Source organism: Heteronotia binoei, chromosome 1 (assembly GCF_032191835.1).
Source record: "Heteronotia binoei isolate CCM8104 ecotype False Entrance Well chromosome 1, APGP_CSIRO_Hbin_v1, whole genome shotgun sequence".
Lineage (NCBI taxonomy): Eukaryota > Metazoa > Chordata > Lepidosauria > Squamata > Gekkonidae > Heteronotia > Heteronotia binoei.
This window is the reverse complement of record NC_083223.1, coordinates 216966631-216991445: the sequence shown is the minus strand read 5'-3', so window position 1 is coordinate 216991445 and position 24815 is coordinate 216966631. Positions and strand designations below refer to the sequence as shown.

Below are 24815 nucleotides of genomic sequence, written 5' to 3'. Positions count from 1 at the left end.
CATATAGGGCTTTAAAGGTAATAACCAGCACCTTGTACCGGACTCAGTACATCACTGGAAGCCAGTGCAGAGTCCGAAGACCCGGCCGAATGTGTCCCCACTTTGGGAGACCCAATAACAGCCGGGCCGCGGCATTCTGCACCAGCTGCAATTTCCGAGTTCGGGAAAGGGGCAGCCCCATGTAGAGGGCATTGCAGTAGTCCAGCCTCGAGGTGACCGTAGCATGGATCACTGTTGCTAGGTTGTTGTGCTCTAGGAAGGGGGCCAGCTGCCTTGCCCGCCTAAGATGAAAAAATGTGGACTTGGCAGCGGCTGCTATCTGAGCCTCCATCTTTAAGGAAGGCTCCAATAGCACCCCCAAGCTCCTGACCCTGTCCGCCGCCGTCAGCGGCGCACTGTCAAAAACTGGTAGGGGGATTCCCCTTCCCGGGCCGCGGCGACCAAAGCAAAGGACCTCTGTCTTCGTAGGATTTAGCTTCAGCCCACTCAGTCTGAGCCACTCAGCCACGGCCTGTAGTGCCCGATCAAGATTTTCCGGGGCGCAGACCGGCTGGCCGTCTATCAGTAGATAGAGCTGGGTGTCATCAGCGTACTGGTGACACCCTAGCTCCCCCCCAATTGCGACCCTTTGTCCCCGACCTTCCAGGAAAGAGGAAAGCCACTGTAAGGCCAACCCCTGAATCCCCGCGTCGGCGAGGCGGCGTGTCAGTAGCCGATGGTCGACCGTGTCGAACGCAGCCGACAGGTCTAACAGCATCAGCGCCACCGAGCCACCCCGATCCAGATGCCGTTGAAGGTCATCCACTAGGGCAACCAACACTGTCTCCGTCCCATGTCCCGGGCGAAAGCCGGACTGAAATGGGTCAAGGACGGAAGCGTCCTCCAGGAAAGTCTGTAACTGCATCGCCACTGCCCTCTCAATAAGTTTACCCAAAAAGGGCAAATTTGAAACCGGCCGATAGTGTGCCAATTGGGCCGGATCTAAAGATTTTTTTTAGGAGGGGACGGACCACAGCCTCTTTGAGCGGCGTTGGAAAGTGCCCTTCCATTAGGGATCTATTTATGATATCCCGTACAGGGTATCTAAGATTCCTCTGGCAAGATTTAATAAGCCAGGAAGGGCATGGGTCCAATTTACAAGTTGTTGGGCGAGCCGATAAGAGAATCCTGTCAACTTCCTCCAGGCTGAGGGGGCTAAAGCCATCCAGAGTATACTCCGAAGACAGGCTCGGGGCCTCGGGTTCGCTAACTGTCTCAAAATTGGCAGGGGGGTCGGGGCGGAGTGACGCGATTTTATCCGCAAAAAATTTCGCAAAAGCCTCACAGCCTATTTCCAATTCAATAGAATTTGGCCTGCCTTGCGGCAGCATTGTAAGTCCTCTAATTATGTCGAATAGTTGTGCCGGGCGCGAAGTTGAGGATGCAATCTTAGCCGCAAAGAATGCTCTCTTTGCGGATTTGATTGCCATCTCATAGGCCTTCAAACTCTCTCTATAAGATGTTCGGGTCACTTCGTCTCGAGTATGCCACCATTGCCTCTCCAGTCGTCTGAGTCCCTGCTTTTGTTGCCGCAGCTCCCGGTTAAACCAAGGCGACGGTTTCGGGCGGGGGCGCAGAGGGCGCCTGGGTGCGATCTCCTCGATGGCCCTGGAGACCCCATCGTTCCAGGACTCTACCAGATCATCCAGGGAATCGCCAGCGGGCCAGGTGTCCCGTAGGGCTGTTAGGAACCGTTCCGGGTCCATCAGGCTCCGCAGGTGAGCTAAAATACGCTCTCCGCCTAAACAGGTTTTGGGTGACACCTCCATACAGTACAGTAATATATAATTACAAAGTTGGAGGGGAGAGAATCAACTGAGTAGGATTACACTGTGTCTTACTCATTAAAACTCACTTCTGCCCTAAAGTACATAGCATTATTATTAAATGCCCCAGTTTATGTACTTAAATGTTTATATGCAGCCTTTTCCATTGACTACGGTGGCTCAAGACAGCTTATGGGGAAAAAACCTTGATCCCCAGGTATTAAGCCATACTTTTCTTCTTTCAAGCCAAGGAGAAAGGTCACTGTACAACTTTCTCTCAAAATAACACCCTTGTTGGGAAATTAACTCTAAAACACCCACATAAGAACAACCTGATCTTATGGGAGACTAGTGTGAAACCCATGCTTCGCTACAGTATTTAACTACCTTTAATCCCGTTATAATACTTCTGGGTATATAATTTTTGTGTGTGTTTTAGGAAGAGTGTTTTTGGAATTGGTTTTGTAATATAATAGCAGTAGGAATACGGCCCGTTGTGAAGGGAAATACAACAGGCTCTAGAAAGAAGCTCTGAGTGACTGTTCCCACCCACCCTTGCTGTCATCCCATCCACTTACCCAAGTGAAGGCATTTACTCCCCCCAACCTTGGTGTCTTCCAACCCACCCAAGGCCACCATTTTCTGTAGGGGAACTGATTTGTCTTCAGCTTTACATCTCCTCCCACCTCTCTGCAGCCTCTACCTAGGAAAAGTACATTCTTTCTCCACAGTATGGAGCAAAGTAGCTCACATCATTCTCCTCTCCCACTTTTGATCTGCACAACAATGCTGCTAGGTAGGTTAGACTGAAAGTCTGTGACTGGTCTGAAAAGTGTGGATCAAAACAGGAGGGATATAATGACCCACAGTATAATAACATAGAGGGGATAACGACAGAGTCCACCCTGGAAAGCAGCCATTTTCTCCAGGGGTAATCAACACAACTGGAGCCGGTGTATTGAGTAAACAATATAAGAAAACCACCGGAAACAACAATGTAATCTCCACGTAAACCATATGTGGGTATATTTAGTGCAAAACTGAAAAGACAAAGAAGTACAGAACATTGAATATACAATATATGAAATGTCCCCACAAAGTCTTTCCACAGCCTGATAAATGGCTTCTTCAAGTAAACACAGAGGTGAGTGAAAACTTTTCAGCTCAGCGTTGAACTCCAAACAGTGCGGAGAAAGTAAGGGACCACTTATTGCAGGACTCCTCGCGATTTGTTATGTGATTAATGACAGCTCCTTACAAAGCCGGGAGAAGGAGGCTGATGAAGTGTTTACTATCGAAATCGTGGTTCCTTACTTTCTTCACACCATTTGGAGTTGAAAAGTTTTCACCCACCTCTGTGTTTACTTGAAGAAGCCATTTATCAGGCTGTGGAAAGACTTTGTAGGGACATTTCATATATTGTATACTCAGTGTTCTATACTTCTTGTTCTTTTCAGTTTTGCACTAAATATATTCACACATGGTTTACATGGAGGTTACATTGTTTCCAGTGGTTTTCTTATGTTATTTTCTCCAGGGGAGCTGATTGCTGCCATCTGGAAAGCGGTTGTAATTCTGAGTGATCTCCACCCCAAACCTGGAGAGGGGCAACAATGGTTCCCAGCCAACATGGAAGGAATGCATTCCCTGAATTTTGGGTTTCTGAGTGAGTCAAGACACCTGTTCAACTATCTGCAGTCTCCATTAACTGATTTTCACCTCAGAAAACAAAGCTCCACAGCTGACAAATCAGAGAGATGAGAGCAAAAGCAGGCAGCAGCCTGCCAGGCACACAGCAAAGCTTTACCCCTTTGTGAAAACACAAATGAATCAATTAGGACACTTGTTTTAATACAGACAGACAGACAGACAGACAGGTGATTTTAACTATCCACAGATTGATTGGGTAAATATGTGTTCTGGTCAGGAGAAAGAGACTGAGTTTTTATACAGTCTCAATGACTGTGCTATGGAGCAGATGGTCATGGAACCTATCGGGATGCGATCCTGGATTTGGTCCTAAATTATGCCCAAGACCTGGTGAGAGATGTAAAAGTGATTGCACTGCTTGGGAGCAGTGACCATAATGTTATTGATTTCAACATTTGTATAAATAGGGAGTTGCCCCAAAAGACCAACACAACCACTTTTAACTTTAAAAGGGGTAAATTCTCTGAGATGAGGAGGCATGTGAAAAGGAAACTGAAAGGAAAGGTAAATAGGGTCAAAACCCTTTGGGAAGTTTGGAGGCTATTTAAAACTACAATCCTAGAAGCTCAGATAAAATATATGGCACAAATGATGAACAAAAGTTATTGAGGAAGACTCAGCATGGGTTCTGTAAGAGATCTTGTCTCACTAACCTGTTAGAGTTCTTTGTGGGGGTGAAGAAACATGTGGACAAAGGGAACCCAATAGATGTTGTTTACCTTGACTTCCAGAAAGAGAGAAAGCTTTCAATAAAGTTACTCATCAAAGGATCCTAAGTAAGCTTGAGAGTCATGGGGTAAAAGGATCAAAAACTGGCTAATTAAAAGGAAACAGAGAGCGAGTACAAATGGGCAATTTTTACAGTGGAGGATGGTAAGCAGTGGGGTGCCACAAGGCTCAGTACTGGGTCCAATGCTTTTTAACTTGTTCATTAATGATTTGGAGGTGGGAGTAAGCAGTGAAGTGGCTAGGTTTGCGGATGACACTAAATTGTTCAGGGTGCTAAGAACCAGAGAAGACTGTGAGGCACTCCAAAGGGATCTGTCGAGGCTGGGTGAGTGGGCATCAACATGACAAATGAGGTTCAGCGTGGCCAAGTGCAAAGTAATGCACATTTGGGCCAAAAATCCTAATTATAAATACAAGTTGATGGGGTGTGAACTGGAGGAAACTGACCAAGAGAGTGATCTTGGGGTCATGGTAGATAACTCACTGAAAATGTCAAGTAAGTGTGCGACTGCAATAAATAAGGCCAATGCCATGCTGGGAATTATTAGGAAGGGAACTGAAAACAAATCAGCCAGTATCATAATGCCTCTTTATAAATTGATGGTGATCGATGGTACAATTCTGGTCCCCACACCTCAAAAAAGATATTATAGCATTGGAAAAAGTCCAGAAAAGGGCAACTAGAATGATTAAAGGGTTGGAACATTTTCCCTATGAAGAAAGGTTAAAATGTTTGGGGCTCTTTAGCCTGGAGAAACGTCAACTGAGGGGTGATATGATAGAGATTTACAAGATTATGCATGGGAGAGAAGGTAGAGAAAGAAGTACTTTTCTCCCTTTCTCGCAATACAAGAACTCGTGGACACTCAATTAAATTGCTGAGCAGTCGAGTTAGAACGGATAAAAAGAAGTACTGCTTCACCCAAAGGGTGATTAACACATGGCATTCACTGCCACAGGAGGTGGTGGTGCTACAAGCATAGCTAGCTTCAAGAGGGGATTGGATAAACATATGGAGCAGAGGTCCATCAGTGGCTATTAGCCACAGCATATTGTTGGAACTCTCTGTCTGGGGCAAGTGATGTTCTGTATTCTTGGTGCTTGAGAGGGCAACAGGATGAGGGCTTCTGGTGTCTGATGGCCCCACTGATGGACCTTCTGATGGCACCTGGTTTTTTTGGCTACTGTGTGACACAGAGTGTTGGACTGGATGGGCCATTAGCCTGATCCAACATGGCTTCTCTTATTTTCTTATGTTCTTACATTGTAAGACTCTAAGTGAATTTTTAACCATGACCGTAGAGATGTGAGGACCTGGGTAGTTTAACAACAATTCAAACAACAAGTGCTCTAGAACAACAACTGGGTAGTAAATAGGCTTCCCAAACCTCCCGCTCTGGCGGGAGACTTCTGGGTTCGCAGCCTCATCTCCCGCTCTTCAAAACTCTGGAAGCGGGGGTGGGGGTGGAGGGGGGGGAGAACATACCTTTAGGCTTCATGTTGTAGAGCTCCTGAGCCGTTTGCAAAATGTCTGCCCCTTTAAGGCTGGGCAGGAAGCAGGAAGCAGAAAGGGCTTCTGAGAACGGCCCCTCCCTTTCTTTGCTTTCGTTTTCACAGGAAGTAGAGTTGTCCGGAGGAAGATCTGGTAAGTGTGTGTGTGTGAGAGGGAGGGGGCAGGGGATTCCCTGGTTTGGAGCCCCCCCCCCGCTTTAGAAAGCGTGGGTGGGGGAGGGAAATGTCTACTAGGCACTCTATTATTCCCTATGGAGAACGATTCCTATAGGGAATAATAGGAAATTGATCCGTGGGTATGGGGGCTCTGGGGGGCTATTTTTTGAGGTAGAGGCACCAAATTTTTAGTATAGCATCTAGTGCCTCTCCCCAAAATACCCCCCAAGTTTCAAAACGATTGGACCAGAGGGTCCAATTCTATGAGCCCCAAAATATGGTGCCCCTATCCTTAATTATTTCCTATGGAAGAAAGGCATTTTAAAAGGTGTGCTGTCTCTTTAAATGTGATGGCAAGAACTCCCTTGGAGTTCAATTATGTTTGTCACATCCTTGTTCTTGGCTCCACCCCCAATGTCTCCTGGCTCCACCCCCAAAGTCTCCTGGCTCCACCCCCAAAGTCCCCAAATTTTTCTTTAATTGGACTTGGCAACCCTAGTAGTAAAACATTTAGTGCAACAGTGAATAAAGGGTTGGTGGAAATAAATAAAAGCCCCGATATGTCTGACTAATACCAAATACACTCACCCCCCAGCTTCCTACTTTTCTTTCTCCCTGCAGCCTTTCCAGAGAAAACACACCCTGTCTGTGGCTTGGCCTTTTATGCTTTCTTCCCAGATCCCACCCCTCCTTGGCCAGTTTTCCCTCCAAAAGCTCTGCCACCCTATCAGAGGAACAGAAGGGATCCTGGGAGATGTAGGCCCACTAGTCACTCATATGCAGGCTTCTCTGGAGCTTGTAGGCTACACTAGGCCTAGATCGTGAAAGGTTGGGTGAGATCCCCCTGGCACTGGGATGGATCCTTTGGCTAGGGAGGTGATGCCTGCATCTCATGGTTATGAGGACTCCCACTAGGGGTCTGGTGGAGCCAATAGATCAGCATGCCCAACTCAGGGGCTGTCAGTGAGGCTCTCATCACTGAGTGGCAGGGGAACTACATAGTGGCCAGCAGTTATGTGGCTCCTGAAGGGCAATTTCACTACTCCTTAAATGCAGCCCATGAAGGTGGGTTGGGGGGCACGGCTCATCAGGTCGCCCAATTCAGGATCCATCCCATACAATGCAGTCAATAAAGCTGTGGTCTGTTCTACCCAGATCCAGTGTATGGGTTAATCAGTGCTGTCCTGCGCTCCTCCCTCTCTGTGCCCCTGGGTCCACAAATACCCTACATCCAGTTTCAGCTCAGCTTTTACTGTCTCTCAGTTCTTTCTCTTATTGTACCTGTGCATTTAATATGGAGACAGAGAGGGAGACTAAAATAATATTATATATATGTATGGAAAATACACAGAAATACAAAATGGCACAAAACACACAGGAAAAGGCAGGAAAAGCCTGATGCCAAAGAACTGGTTTGAAAGCATGACACACCTTCCAAGACAGCACTTTGATGACTTTCAGAATTGAAGTCAATGTAAAGAATGGCTTTATTTCCCTCCCTGACCTTCACAATCAGTGCTGATCGATTGGCATCTCACTTTTGTTTCCCAAAAATCAAAGTGAAATAAAACGCCTTGAGTGGAAATCAAAAGTCTTTGACATATAGCAGAAAGCTTGCTGTGCAATATTAGTACCCAAAGGCAGCTCCAAATTCTTTGTTAAGAGCAACATGCTTTCACCTTGAACTTTCAAAAACTGAATCTGACGACTTAAATCATAGCAATCTTTACTATGCAGATATAATAAAGCTAATGGATTGGAAAGGGTTTTTATGGGTTGTCTTTGTACCTGAACATTTCATGGTGCTTGAGGCAGTAGTAAGCTAGCACCTCTTCAGAAGGCCAGATACCTACAATAAAATACAGCAGTGGTCAGTTTTAAAGAACAGATGTTTAAAAATATTTTTAAAAAACACTTGTTAGATCTAACTGAACTGAATTTTTTGTATTGTTTTCAAAAATTGTGAGAGACTTAACAGGGAAAATAGTACAAGATATTCTCTTTTTGGCTTTGTCTTATACACACAATATGTACAATCAGGTCTTTTTTTGTATCAGGAACTCCTTTGCATATTAGGCCACACACGCCTGTTGTAGCCAATCCTCCAAGAGCTTACAGGGCTTTTAGTACAGGGCCTAAAGTAAGCTCCAGGAGGACTGGCTACATCAGGGGTGTGTGGTGTAATATGCAAAGGAGTTCCTGCTACAAAAAAAGGCCTGTGTGCAATTGTGTTTTCAGAAACTGTACCAATCTGTACATCAAATTTGCTTGAGCCATTGTGATACAGTGGCTAGATTCCATACCACACATTCCCATTCAGCTATGAAGCTCACTGAGTAACCTTCTGTCTTGAATTTACCTAGCTCATACAGTTGGTATGAAGTAAAAATAACATTTATAAGTAACTCCATAGAAAAAGGGGGCAGCTGAAATTACCAAATATACATTTTTGTGTGCCAGATCATGAAATGATGAGATAAATGTTTTCAGTATATCAGCCATCTTCTGATATTCTGAAAATGTGAAAATAATTGAGTTTAACAATGCAATCCTAAGATTACTCCTCAGGCTTACTCCTAAGAGTAAATCCTATTGACCACACAGGAGTAGGAGTGAGTAGACTTGCTTAGGATAGTTCTGTAAGTGACGTTTTTACATTCTCATGGCTATGAGCGTGAGCTGTGTGACCCAGATGCACACTTCAAAAATCCATCTCAGTCATGGTCTCATTCACAAGATTACCGTAAAATGCCATTTTAGTCCCCTCCATGGACAATATGGTAATTCTATAAATATATAAGGCAATTCATGTTGTTAATGACTCATTTTTGATGCATGTGCATTGCCCCCACCCCTTGCTCCATTGTGCTCTGAAACATCGCCATTCCCTTGCTTGCCCAGGGAAGGTGGCCTGGCCTTTAAGTCCCGACAGCTGGAGACTGCAGTGGCAGAAAAGGCCTTCTGTGCTGCTGGACAGGGACAGTGTTTCACAACATCATTCCCTCCTTCCGGGTGCAGACATCTGAGCAGTTTTGGGAAACCTTCCAAGGCGGGAGGCCTCGAGTCGTTGGTCACTGCACCTGGAGGCTGCAACATCCACAGCGCCCTTATGTGCAACCACACAAGGCCGATCTTTAACACCGATGTCCCCATTTCTGAGGGGACAAGATTTGCATCATATTAAGAAGATTGGCCAGGGGGAAGTGGAAGGGAGTGCCTGTGGAAAGAAGTGGGGAGGATTTCATGTCAGCATGCCTGGAGGCTCAGAGAGCAGTGGCAGCCTTACAAGGCAGCAGTGGCAGCCTTACAAGTTTAGAGGCTTCTCTAAAGTCTCACAGATCTTTGATTCTGCCATTACCACCCTCAGGGAGGAGAGTTTTGGAGGCCATTTGGGATACCAGCCAGGGTAGGAGGATTGGGATGTTAGTCACTGGGACTGGAGGCTACAGTGCAGTTGGCACCCTTTGAGTGATCTTACCGGGCTCATCTTTAATGCTGCCATTTCATCCTTTCAAGGGGACAGCTTTGGAAGGCATTCAGCAATTCAAACTGGGAGAGCGGCCTGAGTTTCCAACTCACTGCGCCAGCCTGCAGCAGCACAGCCACCCCTGTGTGCCATCACACATGTACAATCTTCTCCTCGCACCAATGTTCAAGTGCTGACCCCAACATTCTAAATAGTTTGGTGTTGACATTGGGATGTGCTAGGACAGATGTGCCCTGAGGTTCAGTACATCTCCCAATCTTCCCCTTCAAAGTTCACTGGGGTTGCCAACCTCCCAGTGGGGCTTGGAGGTCTCCTGGAAATAACAGTGTTCCCCAAACAAACATAGATCACTTCCCCTACAGAAAATGGCCGCCTTGACATGCATACTCTATGGTATACCATAACACAACTATTCCAGGCCAAAAAAGGCAGCTTGCATCACAAGTACATGCTGATGCTAAATGCCACAAGGAGAAATATGACAGGAAAAGGCAGCAACAACACACTGCAGACAAAAAGAATGATAAATTTCAGTACCTGCACGATCATCATCATGCTATGATGTCACAACAAATTAATGCTAGAATCTTTGCACATGCATGCTGTCTATACTGCAGAGGCACAAGACATGACCACTGAATAAAGGGATCTCATCAAACAACAGGCACACAGACAGTTCACAAACAGATAACAAGTGCCTGAAGTAACTGTCAAAAACGCATCTGCATTTTGAATTCTTTGCAATTTCTTTACAAATAAAATACATGACCAACAGCTGCCTTCAAGACATGCCTTCCCCCCCCATCTTTCCCTTCCCTCCCCCTAACTTTCCCTTCCCTCCCCAGCACCACCCCCCCCCCAGGCACTTGCCCACAGCCTCCTTCTAGAGCCTTTTGCATTTATTCCTATAATTGGCCTTATTCCTAGTATTAACAACAATGGCTTGCCTCACAGGACATCCCACCCTCGCATTTTGAATTTAACTGTGCTTAATTTATTATTGACACTAAACAAATTATAAATAGAGGCCAAAATAGTAGCAACAGCCTGGATCTTCTGAAATATAAGCAAAATTTCTTACCAGCACAGTTACCTTATTGTATACTTTCAATATTAGCCAGTGGTTGAAATGTTTGTACATCCAAAGGATGGTGCTAACTTTAAGTAGTTGTCAGCTAAAGGGCAATCTTCATTAGCCATGGTATCATTAGGATTTAAATTATATCCTCTGTGGCCTGCAGCCAACAGAAAGGGATAATCCATACACACTATCACAGTATGCTAGATCAGAGTCAAACAACTGCAAAGCTTTGTTGAAATTCCAAAGCAGGAACCAAGTCTCATTAGTTTACCATTAGTTTACCAAGCTCACTACTCGCATGAACATTTGCTTCAAGAGAAGGGATCCTTTGTGCTTATCAGGAAGGATCCCTTCTGCTACTGCTGTTACAATGGTGAGTACTACATTTTTGCTAAGTCTTTGCAAAGACTTCAGTAATTGTTAATTATGTCCCAGTCTCCCTCCATTCCTGAGGACTGGAAGGTAGCTAATGTCACCCCCATCTTTAAATAGGGTTCCAGAGGAGATCTGGGAAATTACAGGACAGTCAGTCTGACTTTAATACTGGGAAAGTTGGTGGAAACCATTATCAAAGAGAGAATTAGCAGGCACACTGATGAACAAAAATTGTTGAGGAAGACTCAGCTTTGGTTCTGTAAGGGAAGATCTTGTCTCACTAACCTGTTAGAGTTTTTTGATGGGGTGAACAAACATGGACAAAGGGGACCCAATAGATGTTTTTTACCTTGACTTCCAGAAAGCTTTTGATAAAGTTCCTCATCAAAGGCTCCTTAGTAAGCTCAAGACTCTTGGGGTAAAAGGACAAGTCCTCTTGTGGATCAAAAACTGGCTAATTAATAGGAAACATAGTGGGTATAAATGGGCAATTTTCTCAGTGGAGGGTGGTAAGCAGTGGGATGCCGCAGGGCTCAGTACTGGATCCAATGCTTTTTAACTTGTTCATTAATGATTTGGAGTTGGGAGTAAGTAGTGAAGTGGCTAAGTTTGCGGATGACACTAAACTGTTCAGGGTGCTGAGAACCAGAGAAGATTGTGAGGCACTCCAAAGGTATCTGTTAAGGCTTGGAAAGTGGGCGTCAACATTGCAAATGAGGTTCAACATGGCCAAGTGCAAAGTAATGCACATTGGGGCCAAAAATCCTAACTATAAATACAAGTTGATGGGTGTGAACTGATGGAGACTGACCAAGAGACAGATCTTGAGGTCATGGTAGATAACTCACTGAAAATGTCAAGTAAGTGTGCGACTGCAATAAATAAGTTCAATGCCATGCTGGGAATTATTAGGAAGGGAATTGAAAACAAATCAGCCAGTATCATAATGCCCCTTTATAAATTGATGGTGATCGATGGTACAATTCTGGTCCCCACACCTCAAAAAAAGTATTATAGCATAGGAAAAAGTCCAGAAAAGGGCAACTAGAATGATTAAAGGTTGGAACATTTTCCCTATGAAGAAAGGTTAAAATGTTTGGGGCTCTTTAGCTTGTAGAATCGTCAACTGAGGGGTGATATGATAGAGATCTACAAGATTATGCATGGGAGAGAAGGTAGAGAAAGAAGTACTTTTCTCCCTTTCTCGCAATACAAGAACTCGTGGACACTCAATTAAATTGCTGAGCAGTCAGGTTAGAACAGATAAAAAGAAGTACTTCTTCACCCACAGGGTGATTAACACATGGCATTCACTGCCACAGGAAGTGGTGGTGGCTACAAGCATAGCCAACTTCAAGAGGGGATTGGATAAACATATAGAGCAGAGGCTCATCAGTGGCTATTAGTCACAACGTATTGTTGGAACTCTCTGTCTGGGGCAAGTGGTGCTCTGTATCCTTGGTGCTTGAGAGGGGCAACAGGGTGAGAGCTTCTGGTGTCTGATAGCCCCACTGATGGACCTCCTGATGGCACCTGGGTTTTTTGGCCACTGTGTGACACAGAGTGTTGGACTGGATGGGCCATTGGTCTGATCCAACATGACTTCTCTTATGTTCTTTCTATGAGGAGGGCAATATTGTCTCGGTTCAACAATACCTCAGTCCTTTGTACTACAAAAATTTCATAAGAACATAAGAGAAGCCATGTTAGATCATGCCAATGGCCCATCCAGTCCAACACTCTGTGTAACACAGTGGCCAAAAAAAAAATTATAATAATTCCCACCAAATAATTTTCCCCATTTTCTGGGGGGTTTTGGAAGGGGGATTCATCTATATTAATGAGTTTAGAATGGAAAACTTATCAAACTGGAAAATGCCAATGTTCCACTTTAGTTGCCTTTCAAATGTAATTACTGAAATTCTTCCTTCCCTTGCTCTCCATCAATGGAAAGGCAGGTTTTCCTTCTGGATGTTGCTTTGATTCTGTGCTCCTAGAGTATTCCAAAGTACTGAAGGATAAATAACATGTGGTGCACAACAAAAGTTTTATATCCACATTGTGTCATAGCCTGATAAATGTTCATGGATGGTTTAGGATTGAAAGCTTAAATCTGCCTCCTATGGTAAAATGACACTTCATAAATTCACCAAGGCTTGGTTCCCATATTTAACAAAATGTGGTGGTAGAATCCTGAGGTGGCATGATTCAGGTAGATTGCACTACTTCAAAATGCAAGCAGGAGGAGATGTCATTGTTGAATTTTAAAAATAGATGACCTTTAAGGAAAAACAAAAGCAAAACTAATGTAGCAGACAGAAAGATTCTCTTTACCTTAAACCTTAAGCCTTTACTGTGTTCATTGCTATTATAGTATTGATAATTTACTGCAAGTATTACTGTAAAAGACTTGGCAATGGCTGAGCTGTTTTCAGCTATACTATTATGTTGTGGCACTTTCCTTCACAAGTAGTCAATTAAGTCCAGGACTTTGGGCTGTTTAATTCAGATTATGCTTTCACTGCTGAATAATTTTTGCACTGCTGTTCAGAACAGTTACTGGATGGTTTCACTGGTTTTATTATTTTATTTTATTTTATTTATTGTACTGCTGTTCCTTGTCTTAAAATGTTTTATTGAAAAGCATATTGATTTTTTCCTAAACAAAAAATAAATAAATAAAACTAAGGGTTTTTTTTACTGGATGGGATTTTTTATGGGACCATACAACAACCTGTTTTCTGTAACTGCAGACTGAAATGGTACAGTCATTCTGCATTTGTAGACCAGGCTGACAGTAGGGTTGCCAGGTCCTATCTGGCAGCCGGCAGGGGGATCCTTGGTCCTCTCTTCGATCCTTTGCTGCATGTGCTTTGCACATGCATTGCGATACCATCACCTGGAAGTGACATCATGTTGCCAACATCAGTGAATGTGTAACGCTTTAGTTTTTGTGCAAAACTATGGTTTGTAGCCCCCCAACATCAGCAACATGATGATATCACTTCTGAGTAATGTCAATATATCATCTTTCAGGCCATCTGAGGGCAGGATTTCTCCCTGCCAACCAGCTGGCTGGTGGCAGGGAAGCACCCTGTATAAACAGGAGTTCCCCCACATCCAGTGGAGGGGTGGATCTGGCAACCCTCGTTGAGAGTCCTTTGTAAGTAAATTTTAAAAATACTTCCAACACAGAGAATCAAATGATTTCTAAGGTTTGTCTACCCTAGATAAAACTTGGTTGTCTTCTTAGAACTTTATCTGAATATTTAAATTTGTAAAAAGGATCTGGTGCTATATAATCTTCAAAATGTGCTCTATTTTGCTGAGGCAATTGTTCCTCCTCCTGTGTACAAGCAAGGCTGCTGTTGTATCAGTCAAGTCTATGAGGTTTTGCAACTGTCAGGAAAAAAGCTTCCCAGTTAAGAGAACAGTGTTGGTGGTAGTTGTAAAAACTGTGAATGATGCAGTATTCAGTTCCCAGTCTGCCTGGGATACGTCCCGGTTTCCACTGACACAGAAAAGAATTGCATCAGTATAAAGACAGTCCTTTGTAGATGGTACCTGTAGTCTGCTAACAACTGGGGCTACAATTACTTGGCAGTGACCAGGAAGCTCAGCTGAAGCTGCCCTGGGAAAGCGCAGGATGGCATGGGCTTGCCCACTCAACTGTGATGGTAATGCTAGGATACAGAGGAAGCAAAGAGAGCAGAGGGCTGGCACTAGGAAGAAAAAGAACAGAGGAAGAACAGAGGGTAAGAGTTAAGAAAAGAAAGATAAAACCTGCCTCCATCTCATTGCAGAGAGGGAAACTAGAGAAGAGAGACAGCTAGACCTCCTGTAGAAGATGGAGGTAAAGGAACCCAAGTCAGAAAGCTGGCTGCAGGAGGGGTAGCTAGTTCTGACACCCTGGAAGTTGCCTCAGTAAAAGCACAGGAAAGTTCAGAAAACTCAGTGATACAATTTGTGGCCAAGATTTGGAGGGGGGGGGGGTGCAGAATAAGGAAGGAAGGTCCCTCACCCCATTTTGCTGTGTATTAGGGCTTGCAACAGAGCTTCTTGCCAGGAAGGGAAGTCTATCAGTCATCTGGGTGATCTTTAGACTGCCACTATCAGTAGGCTGTGCCTCTGCTTGAGCCTCTTGCCTTGTCAGAACTACCAAATCCTCTAAAAAAAGTGGTGCATACAACCCTGGGACAGACAAGTACTCTATAAAAGCATCTTAAGTATGTAAAATGATGTAATCAAAGGGATTTTTCATGGTTACTAATGATATTTAAAATAAACAAGTTTATTCAATTAGTAAATTTCAATCCAGTATTAGTTAAATTCAAAAACCCCTCACATTTGAAAAAGAGATCTTGAGCTTCTGAATTTCTCATTCTTTTAAGCTGGACACACATTCCTGACCTTTAATTTATGAGCATTATTTCATCCAACTTGCTATAACGCAAATGTAGCCTGCAGCTCCCTGTTAGTAGCACCTCCTTATACAATCACCAGGGATGGCTGCAAAAGGGTCTTTTATATACACAACACAACAAAATCATTGCAGTTTTCCACTGTCATTTAGGACTATAAACTACAACCTCAATATTCATTCAGATACTGGCATGGTTGTGAAATGTTTCTTGCAAATTCAGACCTCATTTACAGAAGTACACAGCACTACCCATGAAAGCAGTAAGTCAGCCGCAAGAATACCTTTGTTAATTTTAGTAAAAGGAAAAGCTTCTCTTGCTTAAACAGGTAGGTAATCCTCTTTGATGGCCTTCAAAATAAGGATAAGCTTAACAATCCATGTGGAGGAGTTTGCACTTTGCCTTCTACTCCCTTGCACTGACCTATATTCAATATGCAGACAAAGGTGTAATATAGCTATAGATCAAGATCCTGTTTGGTTGAACACATTGCAACTCAGATGCCAGGTACAATCCACTTCAAATAAAGCCTTTCAAAATCTTATTGGTTTCAGTGGTAGAATTAAGAAATGGTCAACTGCTCCCTGTTGAAATTACATCACACATCACTTGAACTCAGTGGTTCCAACTGAAATTTATGAGACAAGTGAGTAGCACCTAAGAATACAAGAAATTAGGAGCAAGTCACAAGGTTTCCTTGAAATATTAATGCAGGAGTTAGAAGGACTTTTGCGTGGGATTATCAGCAAGTGATAGGCCAGTATTTGATTCTTTTCCTGCCCATATCTCCTAGGATTATGTTTTAAAAGTTAACCTCACTTGCTTCCCAAATTGAACATGGAGAACTGGCTGTGGGGAAACTGATCTAGACTATTTGCATGGATAATTACCACACACAGTAATTCAAATACTCCTCCTTTCAATTGCATAAATTTTTCCTGTTAAGTCCCTCTCCCTAGTCCCTCCATTCCATATAGAGTTGCCAAGTCCAATTCAAGAAATATCTGGGGACTTTGGGGGTGGAGCCAGGAGACTTTGGGGGTGGAACCAGGAGACATTAGGGGTGGACCCAAGATGGCTGTGAGAAGCATAATTGAAAATTTGGTGCCTCTACCCCCCAAAACAGCCCACACAGAGCCCCAGATACCCGCAGATCAATTCTCCACGATTTTCTATGGGAATAAATCTCCATAGGGAATAATAGAGTTCCCAGCAGACATTTCCCTCCCCTCCCCCCACTTTCTGACAACCCTGAAGTGGGGGGAGGGTCTCCAAACTGGGGAATCCCCTGCACCCACCTGGGGATTGGCAACCCTAATTCCATATTATTTTGAGAAAAATGGGGCTTGGACTTGCATTTACCAACGTAACATTAATTTAAATATCATGTATTTTCACTGGATCTAAGCCTAACTAAAACTTATTTGGTTCTTGCTGGCTTTTCAGATATTGTTCAGAACCCTTTTAAGATGATATTGTTTTTATGGTCACTGTTTTTATAGGCATGATTTCAGTTTACATGCTACATACTTTATCAAATCACATCTGACTTATGGCAACCCTATGAAAGAATATCCTTCCAGATATCCTATTACTGATAGCCTTGCCTAGGTCTTGCAAATTGAGGGCCGTCTCATCTTGGGTCTTCCTCTTTTCCTGCTGCCTTCAACTTTTCTGAGCATTTATGAATATTTTTCAGTGACTCTTGTCTTATAATGTGATCAAAGTATAAAAACCTAACTTTGGTTATTTTAGCTTTTAGGGAGAATTCAAGCTTGATTTGATCACTTGGTGTGGCCCTCAGGGGTTGCTGGACCGAACTGAGCCATGTGTCAGCCTCCCTGGGGCCTGTCCAGCCAGCGAGGATCGTGGGGCGCAACCACGCTGTGCAGCAACCTCCCCAGGGCCAGGCAGGGATCACAGGGCCCAGATGTATTGTATGGCAGCCTCCCTGGGGCCTGGCTGGCCGGCCAGAATTGCTGCAGGGCCTGGAAAAGTTAATGTCACAGTTCAGTTTGCACTTGATTATCCCAGGTGGTGTGGCCTAATATGCTAATGAGTGTGTGACCTAATATGCTAAATTTGCAGGCAGTGCTCTCAGCTGCCAGTCTTCCTCTGGAGAACTTTGGCTCACATTCCTTTTGAATTTGCGCAGCTACATCAGCTGCTCAGTGGAGCTTGTCTGCTTCATCAGGCACTGGAGATCCACAGTGGACTCTAATTTGGAGAACCAGGTTTGAATCCTCACTCCTCCACATGCAGCTGCTGGGTGACCTTGAGTCAGTCACAGTTCTCTCAAAAGCAGTTTTCTCAGAACTCTTTCATCCCCACCTTCCTCACAGGGTGTCTGTTGTGTGGAGAGGAAGGAAAGGTGATTGTAAGTTGCTCTGAGATTCCAAGTGAAGGGTGGGGTATAAATCCAAGCTCCTCCTCCTCTTCTTTCATCCACCCTGTAGCTGACACTGCCTCTCATCTATCTTCTTTTTAGCTTTCCAAGGTTACTGCAAGCTGGTGTGGATCATTAGCCACAGTGCAGTACACTGGGCTGGCTATTAACACATTTCTTTCTGGATGGGGAGCTTCATTGGGTCTCCAAGACTGACTGTGGCCTTGATGGCTGAGACACAGATAAATGTGCTGGGACTCTTTGCTGACTGTTCCTTATGCAATAACCTCGTAATGTCCTCTTGATCCTATCATGATTCAATTGGTGGGAAATTACATATTAGAATGGAAGGGCGTTGAATTTGCACTTGCCATTCAAGTTGATCTACAGGAGCTTTGAGCTAAGCTCCCTCAGACTCAGCTGTTTTCATCTGGGTTACTTGAGAGATGCTTTTGGAGGGGAACAGCTCATTCAGATAAGGTTGATGCTGTGAAAAGGAAAGTTGATAATGCTGCTGTTCTCTGCGTTGAAGATGCCGCTGGTTTGGTGATTCACCACCTGAATATTTCTTTCAGGATTGAGATCCTGTAAAGACTTGACAGTGTTCATTTGTCCTCCTGGGGGCAGAACTTGTCACTGCACAGTGTGCATCATGTCCTAATTTTTTTGGTTGTCACTAGGAGCATTGGTGGAAGAGGGGATTTGCTGCCCTGCTTTTATGGCAGTTTATGCTGCGGCCAGGTTGATATTGGAGCTGCCTTTACGGGTGCACATCCAACCTGCACTGGAGACGCTGCACTGGTTGCCTGTAGTGTTCCGAGCCCAGTAGTAGTGTTGCCTGTAGTGTTCCGAACTCTGAATATAATTTTATCACTTCTGTTGGCACAATCCAAAGCGGTTTTCTCTCATCCCCATTTTTTTATATTTTAACCATATATTCAGCAAATTCCTTCTTATATAGTGATGTGAAAAAAACTGTCCATCTTATTTTTTCCCATAATACATATAAGCATGCCAACCAAAAATATTTCCATGACCTTCTAGTGTCAGTAGTTTTCTATTTAATAGCATCATCCATTCTTTGATCCACACCAAACATACTGCATCGTGGTACAACTTTAAATCAGGCAATTGGAAACCTCCCCTTTCCTTTGCATCAGTCAAAATTTTCATTTTAATTCTTGTTTTTTTCCCAGCCCACACAAATTCTGAAATCTTCCTTTGCCATTTACTGAATTGTTTGTAATCCTTCACAATTGGGATTGTCTGAAACAAAAACATAATTCTTAGTAGAACATTCATTTTGATTGCAGAAATTCTGCCCAGCAAAGACAAGTTCAATTTATTCCATTTTAGCAAATCTCCATCAATCTTATGCCAAAGCTTCTCATAGTTATTTTTATATAAATCTATATTTTTCATAGTAATTTCCACACCCAGATATTTTACTTTTGAAACAACTTCACAATCTGTTGCATTTTGTAATTCTTCCTGTTGATTCTTTGTTATATTTTTACATAAAATTTTTGATTTTTCTTTATTTATATAAAATGCTGCCAATTCTCCATACTCTTGTACCTTGTGAAGCAGCAATGGTATTATATATAGGCTTTTTATTAATAAACATTACATCATCAGCAAACACTCTATATTTATAGGGAAAACCTTTGTTTCAGTCCCTCTATCTCTTTATCTTCTTGTATTTGCATAAGCAAAATCTCTAGTCATTATGAATATCAATGGAGATAGAGGGCAACCTTGTCTCGTACCTTTGTTGATTATCATATTTTCCATCAAATCTGCATTTATACAGAGTCTTGCTTGTTGTTCAGTATATATTGCCTTAATCATTCTTATAAAATTTTCTACTAATCCTAATTTCTCCATCACTGCAAACATAAAGTCCCAATTCACATTATCAAAGGCCTTCTCTGCATCAGCAAAGAATAATGCCACTTCTTTTGGTGCTTCTCATAATATTCAATCACGTCTATGACAGTTCTAATATTATCTCTAATTTGTCTCCCGTTAAGAAAACCTGCTTGCTCATCTTTAATAAAATTGTTCAAATGCTGTTTGAGTCTTTCTGCTAGTATCCTAGCATTATTAAGTAGTGAAATTAGTCTATAATTTTTTTACACTTGTGGTGTCTCTATCTTCTTTTGGTATCAACGAAATTACTGCTTCCTTCCATGTATTTGGCACTTTCCCATCAGTTCTTATTATATTCATCAATTTTTGAAGTTTTAGTACTAATGTTTCTGCGAGGACTTTGTAAAATTTTGCTGTAAAACCATCTGGACCCAGTACTTTTCCCAATTTCATTGAGTTTATTGCTGCTTCAACTTCTGTTTTTCCAATTGGTTCATTTAAGACCTTTTGCATATTTTCTGTTAAGGGACTTACTTGTATTTTCTGTAAATAAACATTTATTTTACTCTGCTCCACATTTTGACATTGGAACAACTTAGCATAATATTTATAAAATTCCCTTTTCATTCCTGCTTGGTCCACAATATCTTTACCATCTGACACAATTTTGTTAATAAATTTACTCTCTCTCTTTTTTTTTTTTTCATTTGCCAGGTCAGGTATTTCCCAGGTTTATTTGCTCCTTCAAAAGATTTCTGCTGCAATCTTTTTAAGATTCCATTCTACTTCTTTATTTAGCAGATGTCTTAGCTGGTTCTGTAATATTGTAATCTCCCTTATAATTTTCTTTTCCCCCGGTCGCTTTCTAAGTTCCTTTTCCTTCTTTCTTAGCAATCTCTTTCTGAATATCCAACATTTGTTTCTCTTTTGCTCTTTTGTCTTTATTGTTCAATGTAATTAAAATGCCTCTTATTACAGCTTTATACGCATCCCACACCATTTGAAATTGTATGTCCTCTTTTTCATTTATTTGGAAGAAAGCTTTAGTTTCTTTTTCTAGAGACGCCACTATATCTACTTTCTGTAGTAAATCTTCATTTATCCTCCACCTCCTAGTCCTTTTGGCATACTTTGCTGACAACATTATTGGGTTATGATCTGCCCCCACTTTAGGAAGAATCTCTATTTTTTTTCGTCATAAGTCCAAGATCTTTTGTAGCCCATAACATATCAATCCTTGAGAAAAAATTATGTCTTGCTGAAAAAAAGGTGTAATCACGCACCATAGGATTAAATTTCCTCCAAACATCTTCCAAACTTTCTTGATTCACTAAGTCAAAAAAAGACTTTGGTAATTTCCCTTCTTTATTTCTTTTTCCAGATCTGTCTAAAATATTTTTAACTATTCCATTAAAATCTCCCATCACCATTATTTGTTCATATACCACTTGGTCCAATTGCTGTACAATTTCTTTAAAGAAAGAGTCCTTTGCCCTATTTGGGGTATACAATCCCACTAACAATGTCTTTTTGTCATTTAATGACACTTCCACTGCTACATATCTTCTATTATCATCTTTAAAAACCAATTTTGGGTTAAGTTCCTATTTTATGTAAAAAATCACTCTCCTTTTTTTTTCTTTCGCCAATGAAAAAAATTCTGTACCCAATTGCTTGTTCCACAAAAATTTGTAATCCATTTGTTTAATATGCACTTCTTGTAGACAAATTATATTACATTTTTGCTTTTTAATCCAATGAAATGTAGCCTTTCTTTTTTGTGGTGAATTTAGTCCATTTACATTCCAAGATAATAATTTGTAATCCATAATGATTCTTCACTTATTCTGTATCCCCAAAATCCCTTTATTCCTCAAAAAATCTCCTCTGGTCTTGGACATTGTTAATTATAATCCTCTTTCCTTCCAATTCAAAGCTTAGACCTTTTGGTAAAATCCATCTGTATCTCAAACCTTTGTCACGTAGTTTATCAGTTAATTTCTTGTAAAGTCTTCTGTCATTTATGACCTTTCTTGGCAGCTCTTTCATAATTTTCACTCTGCTTCCTTTAACCTCCATTGGTTTTCCAAATTGTTTATTTAAAAGTTTTCCAACCATGTCTCTTGATACAAATCTTACTACCACATCTCTTGGTAGCTTTTTTTTTTTTGGCATACATTGAATTGACCATATATATATATATATATATATATATATATATATATATATATATATATATATATATATATATATATATATATATAGTCACAGGCATAGCTAGATTGATCAGGATCCATCTCCAAAAATTCAGCGATTATACCTATTATATATGTCTTCAACTCAAATTCTTCATTTTCAGGAACTACTCACAGATGTACCTGGTTCTGCATTATCTTACAGTCTTGTATAACTACTTTCTCCTGCAACTTAGTAATCATGGAATCTTGATCTTTTACTTTATTTTCAACTACATGCACTTTATTTAACGTTGCTTGTGAGTCTTTTCGGAGATCCTCAATTTCTTTTTTAATTTCTGTCTTCACTGCTTCTGCACTTGATTTAATGTCTTTTTCTCAGTTCTTTAATATTTTCAGTAATTAATTCTTTCATCACTTTGACCATTCTGGCCTCCATGGCTTCAAGTTGTTCATTAACTTTGGCCATCTTTATTTCTTCCAAAGACCAGGCCCTCGGCTGAAGCTTTGTCCCCTTATGTTCAGACATTACTGTCCTCCCATTATAAATATAGGCTCCAAAGTTGGTCTCTACAATTCACAATTGAAATACAGATTCTGATAGCTTGGAACACGCCCTTTCCAATGAGCCCAAAAGCACCGTTCTAGGAGCTTCCTATATCCAGATATTAATTTTTAAAGTTTTAATTTATTCAAAATGGCATCTGCGATTTTTTCTGGCTCCTTTTAAAAACTTTTTTCTCTTTGGGCCCACCAAAATTAATTCTAATTATATAGTCCAATGTGTTTCACCTTATTATAACAATATGCCGGCTGCACCAAGTTTTAAAATCCCATTCTTTTTTTTTCTTTTTTTAAAAAAGTTTTTTCAGTTTTTCACCTTCCTTTAATGGCCGCCGAGGTTTTTCTATGATTGATTAGTCCTAGAGGGTTCAGGAAGTTGAAAACTTGACCTTCTTCTGCTTTTCTTCATGTTCTACTTTCTGCTTTTCTTGCCACGAAGTCCCATTCTCCTGACCTGTCCCATTCTCTTGACCTTCTCCTGCTTTTCTTCATGTTCTACTTTCTGCTTTTCTTGCCACGAAGTCCCATTCTCTATGATCAGGTAATCTCGCGATGTTTACGCCACTTCCTGTGACATCTTCCGGTTCAGCAACTCTGTGACGATGGGGGATTTTGCAGAAACTACAGGTATTCCAAACATAAGGGTTTTTTTTAACTTTTAACTTGTCTTCTTAGATCCTAATAGTCCCAAAATTACCCCCTTCCCTTCTTCTTAACTTTAGAAAGTTGTAATTAGTTCCAAATTTTAGTCCTTATTTCCCAAATAGCTTATATTAGTCCCGGAGTGATAGATAACGATCTTCTTATCTTGGGATCAAATATATCCTCCTTAACACCGTTCTTGCTGAAGATAAATGAATAGTCCAAAGAGGGCTTGAATCATGATGGGTTTAAGTCAATTTAATGACCACGGAAACCTCTGTAGATGCTGGAATGCAATCCTTTGCTTGGGATCCTTCAAAGCCTTGGAGAAGCCCTGTTGGAACTCCTCTTCAGCCAAAGTAAACTCCCTCAGAATTTCCAAAGCATGTCTTGGCCTTTCCCCTGTCTGAGAAAAGTAGGCAATTGGCGTTGAAATCACCTTTTCTGCCCAAAAACAAAGGCTCCTGTCCGCTCCTCTTTGGAGAAGCATCCTAACTCTCCATGATCCAACCCCAGAAGTCCTTGATTTTTGTTATCAAGATAAGTTTCTTGAACAAGAGCTAAATCTTTTTTATTGGCTGGTAAGATTTGCGACAAGTATTGGCATTTAGGTTTGCTTATACCTTCAATATTCATTTGGCAGATTCGGATGCAGTCTCCTGTACCCCTGAGAAGGACTGTTTGTGGATGTCATTGTGGATGTTGGTCAATACCAGCTTCACATTTTCAATGTTGCTTTGGGCATAAGTCACTATGCTGCAGGTATGATGGTATGTGATGCCAATAACTTTATATCCCACAATTTTCACTCTGTGGCAGGCTTGATTTTTGTTATCAAGATGAGTTTCTTGAACAAGAGCTGAATCTATTTTATTGGCCAGTAAGATTTGAGACAAGTATTGGCATTTAGACTTGCTTATACCCTCAATATTCATTTGGTAGATTCATTTGGTTGACAACCAGTTTGATGTAGTGGTTAAGGGTGGTGAACTCTAATCTGGAGACCTGGGTTTGATTCCTCACTCCTTCACATGCAGCTGCTGGGTGACCTTGGATCAGTCACAGTTCTCTCAGAGTTGTTTTCTCAAGAGCAGTTCTTTAAAGAGCTCTCTCAGCCCCACCTACCTCACAGGGTGTCTGTTGCGGGAAGGGAAGGTGATTGTAAGCTGCTCTGAGACTCTGAGAAGGGTGAGTTATAAATCCAATCTTCTCTTCCTTCTCTTCTTCTTGATTGGTCAATTGTTTCCATGTGTGTACTGTAGCCAGGAGAGCTTGGGTTTAGTGGCCACACTAAGACAAGGAGGTCTGCTTGCAGTAACAACACATGCCATCTTTGTTGCTTGCTTCCTCACCAGTCTCCAGATTTGTTTCTATGGGGAGGGAATGCTCTTAGAGTCCTTTAACTGCAGCTTCTTAACTAAGTTACCACTGACCATGCTAAAGCAACATGTGCCTATTTTTCCCATCTGGCTAGAAATGACTTCACTACTGGGAGGATCTGGTGGTTGTGAAGCCTTCAGATGTCCCAAAAGTGCCAGGAAGTTGATTGTTCCTTCTCTCTAATCACTGGTTCATATTGCCCCTGCCTTTTTGCTAATTTCTCCCTGCCTCTCCCACTTTATTGCTCTCTCATCCAATTGCTGTCTTTACTCCTATCAGTTCATACTAGCAGCGAGTCCCCTGACCACTGGAGACTGAATTCTACACCCTCTCTTCTTTGCAGATGAGCTGCTGCCCCCTTTGTCCCCATTCACTCCCCCAACTTGGGGCATGGTACAATGGATTGTTGGGTTGTTTTTATATGTACCTCTAATGTATCAAACTGGCTTAATAATGAATTTCTCTTAAATAATCAGCCTGTGAATAATTCACTTATATTC

General features: G+C 42.0%; 1 protein-coding gene across 3 annotated transcripts in view; it reads right to left on the bottom strand.

The window, feature by feature from the left end:
* CAMKMT (calmodulin-lysine N-methyltransferase) overlaps positions 1-24815 on the bottom strand; it is a 551334-nt gene that overhangs the window by 78261 nt on the left and 448258 nt on the right. For all 3 annotated transcript variants that reach the window (XM_060247632.1, XM_060247636.1, XM_060247645.1), the window contains exon 4: positions 7701-7761. In XM_060247632.1, the coding sequence (XP_060103615.1) occupies positions 7701-7761 (61 nt within the window). The remainder of the gene's footprint in view (positions 1-7700; positions 7762-24815) is intronic.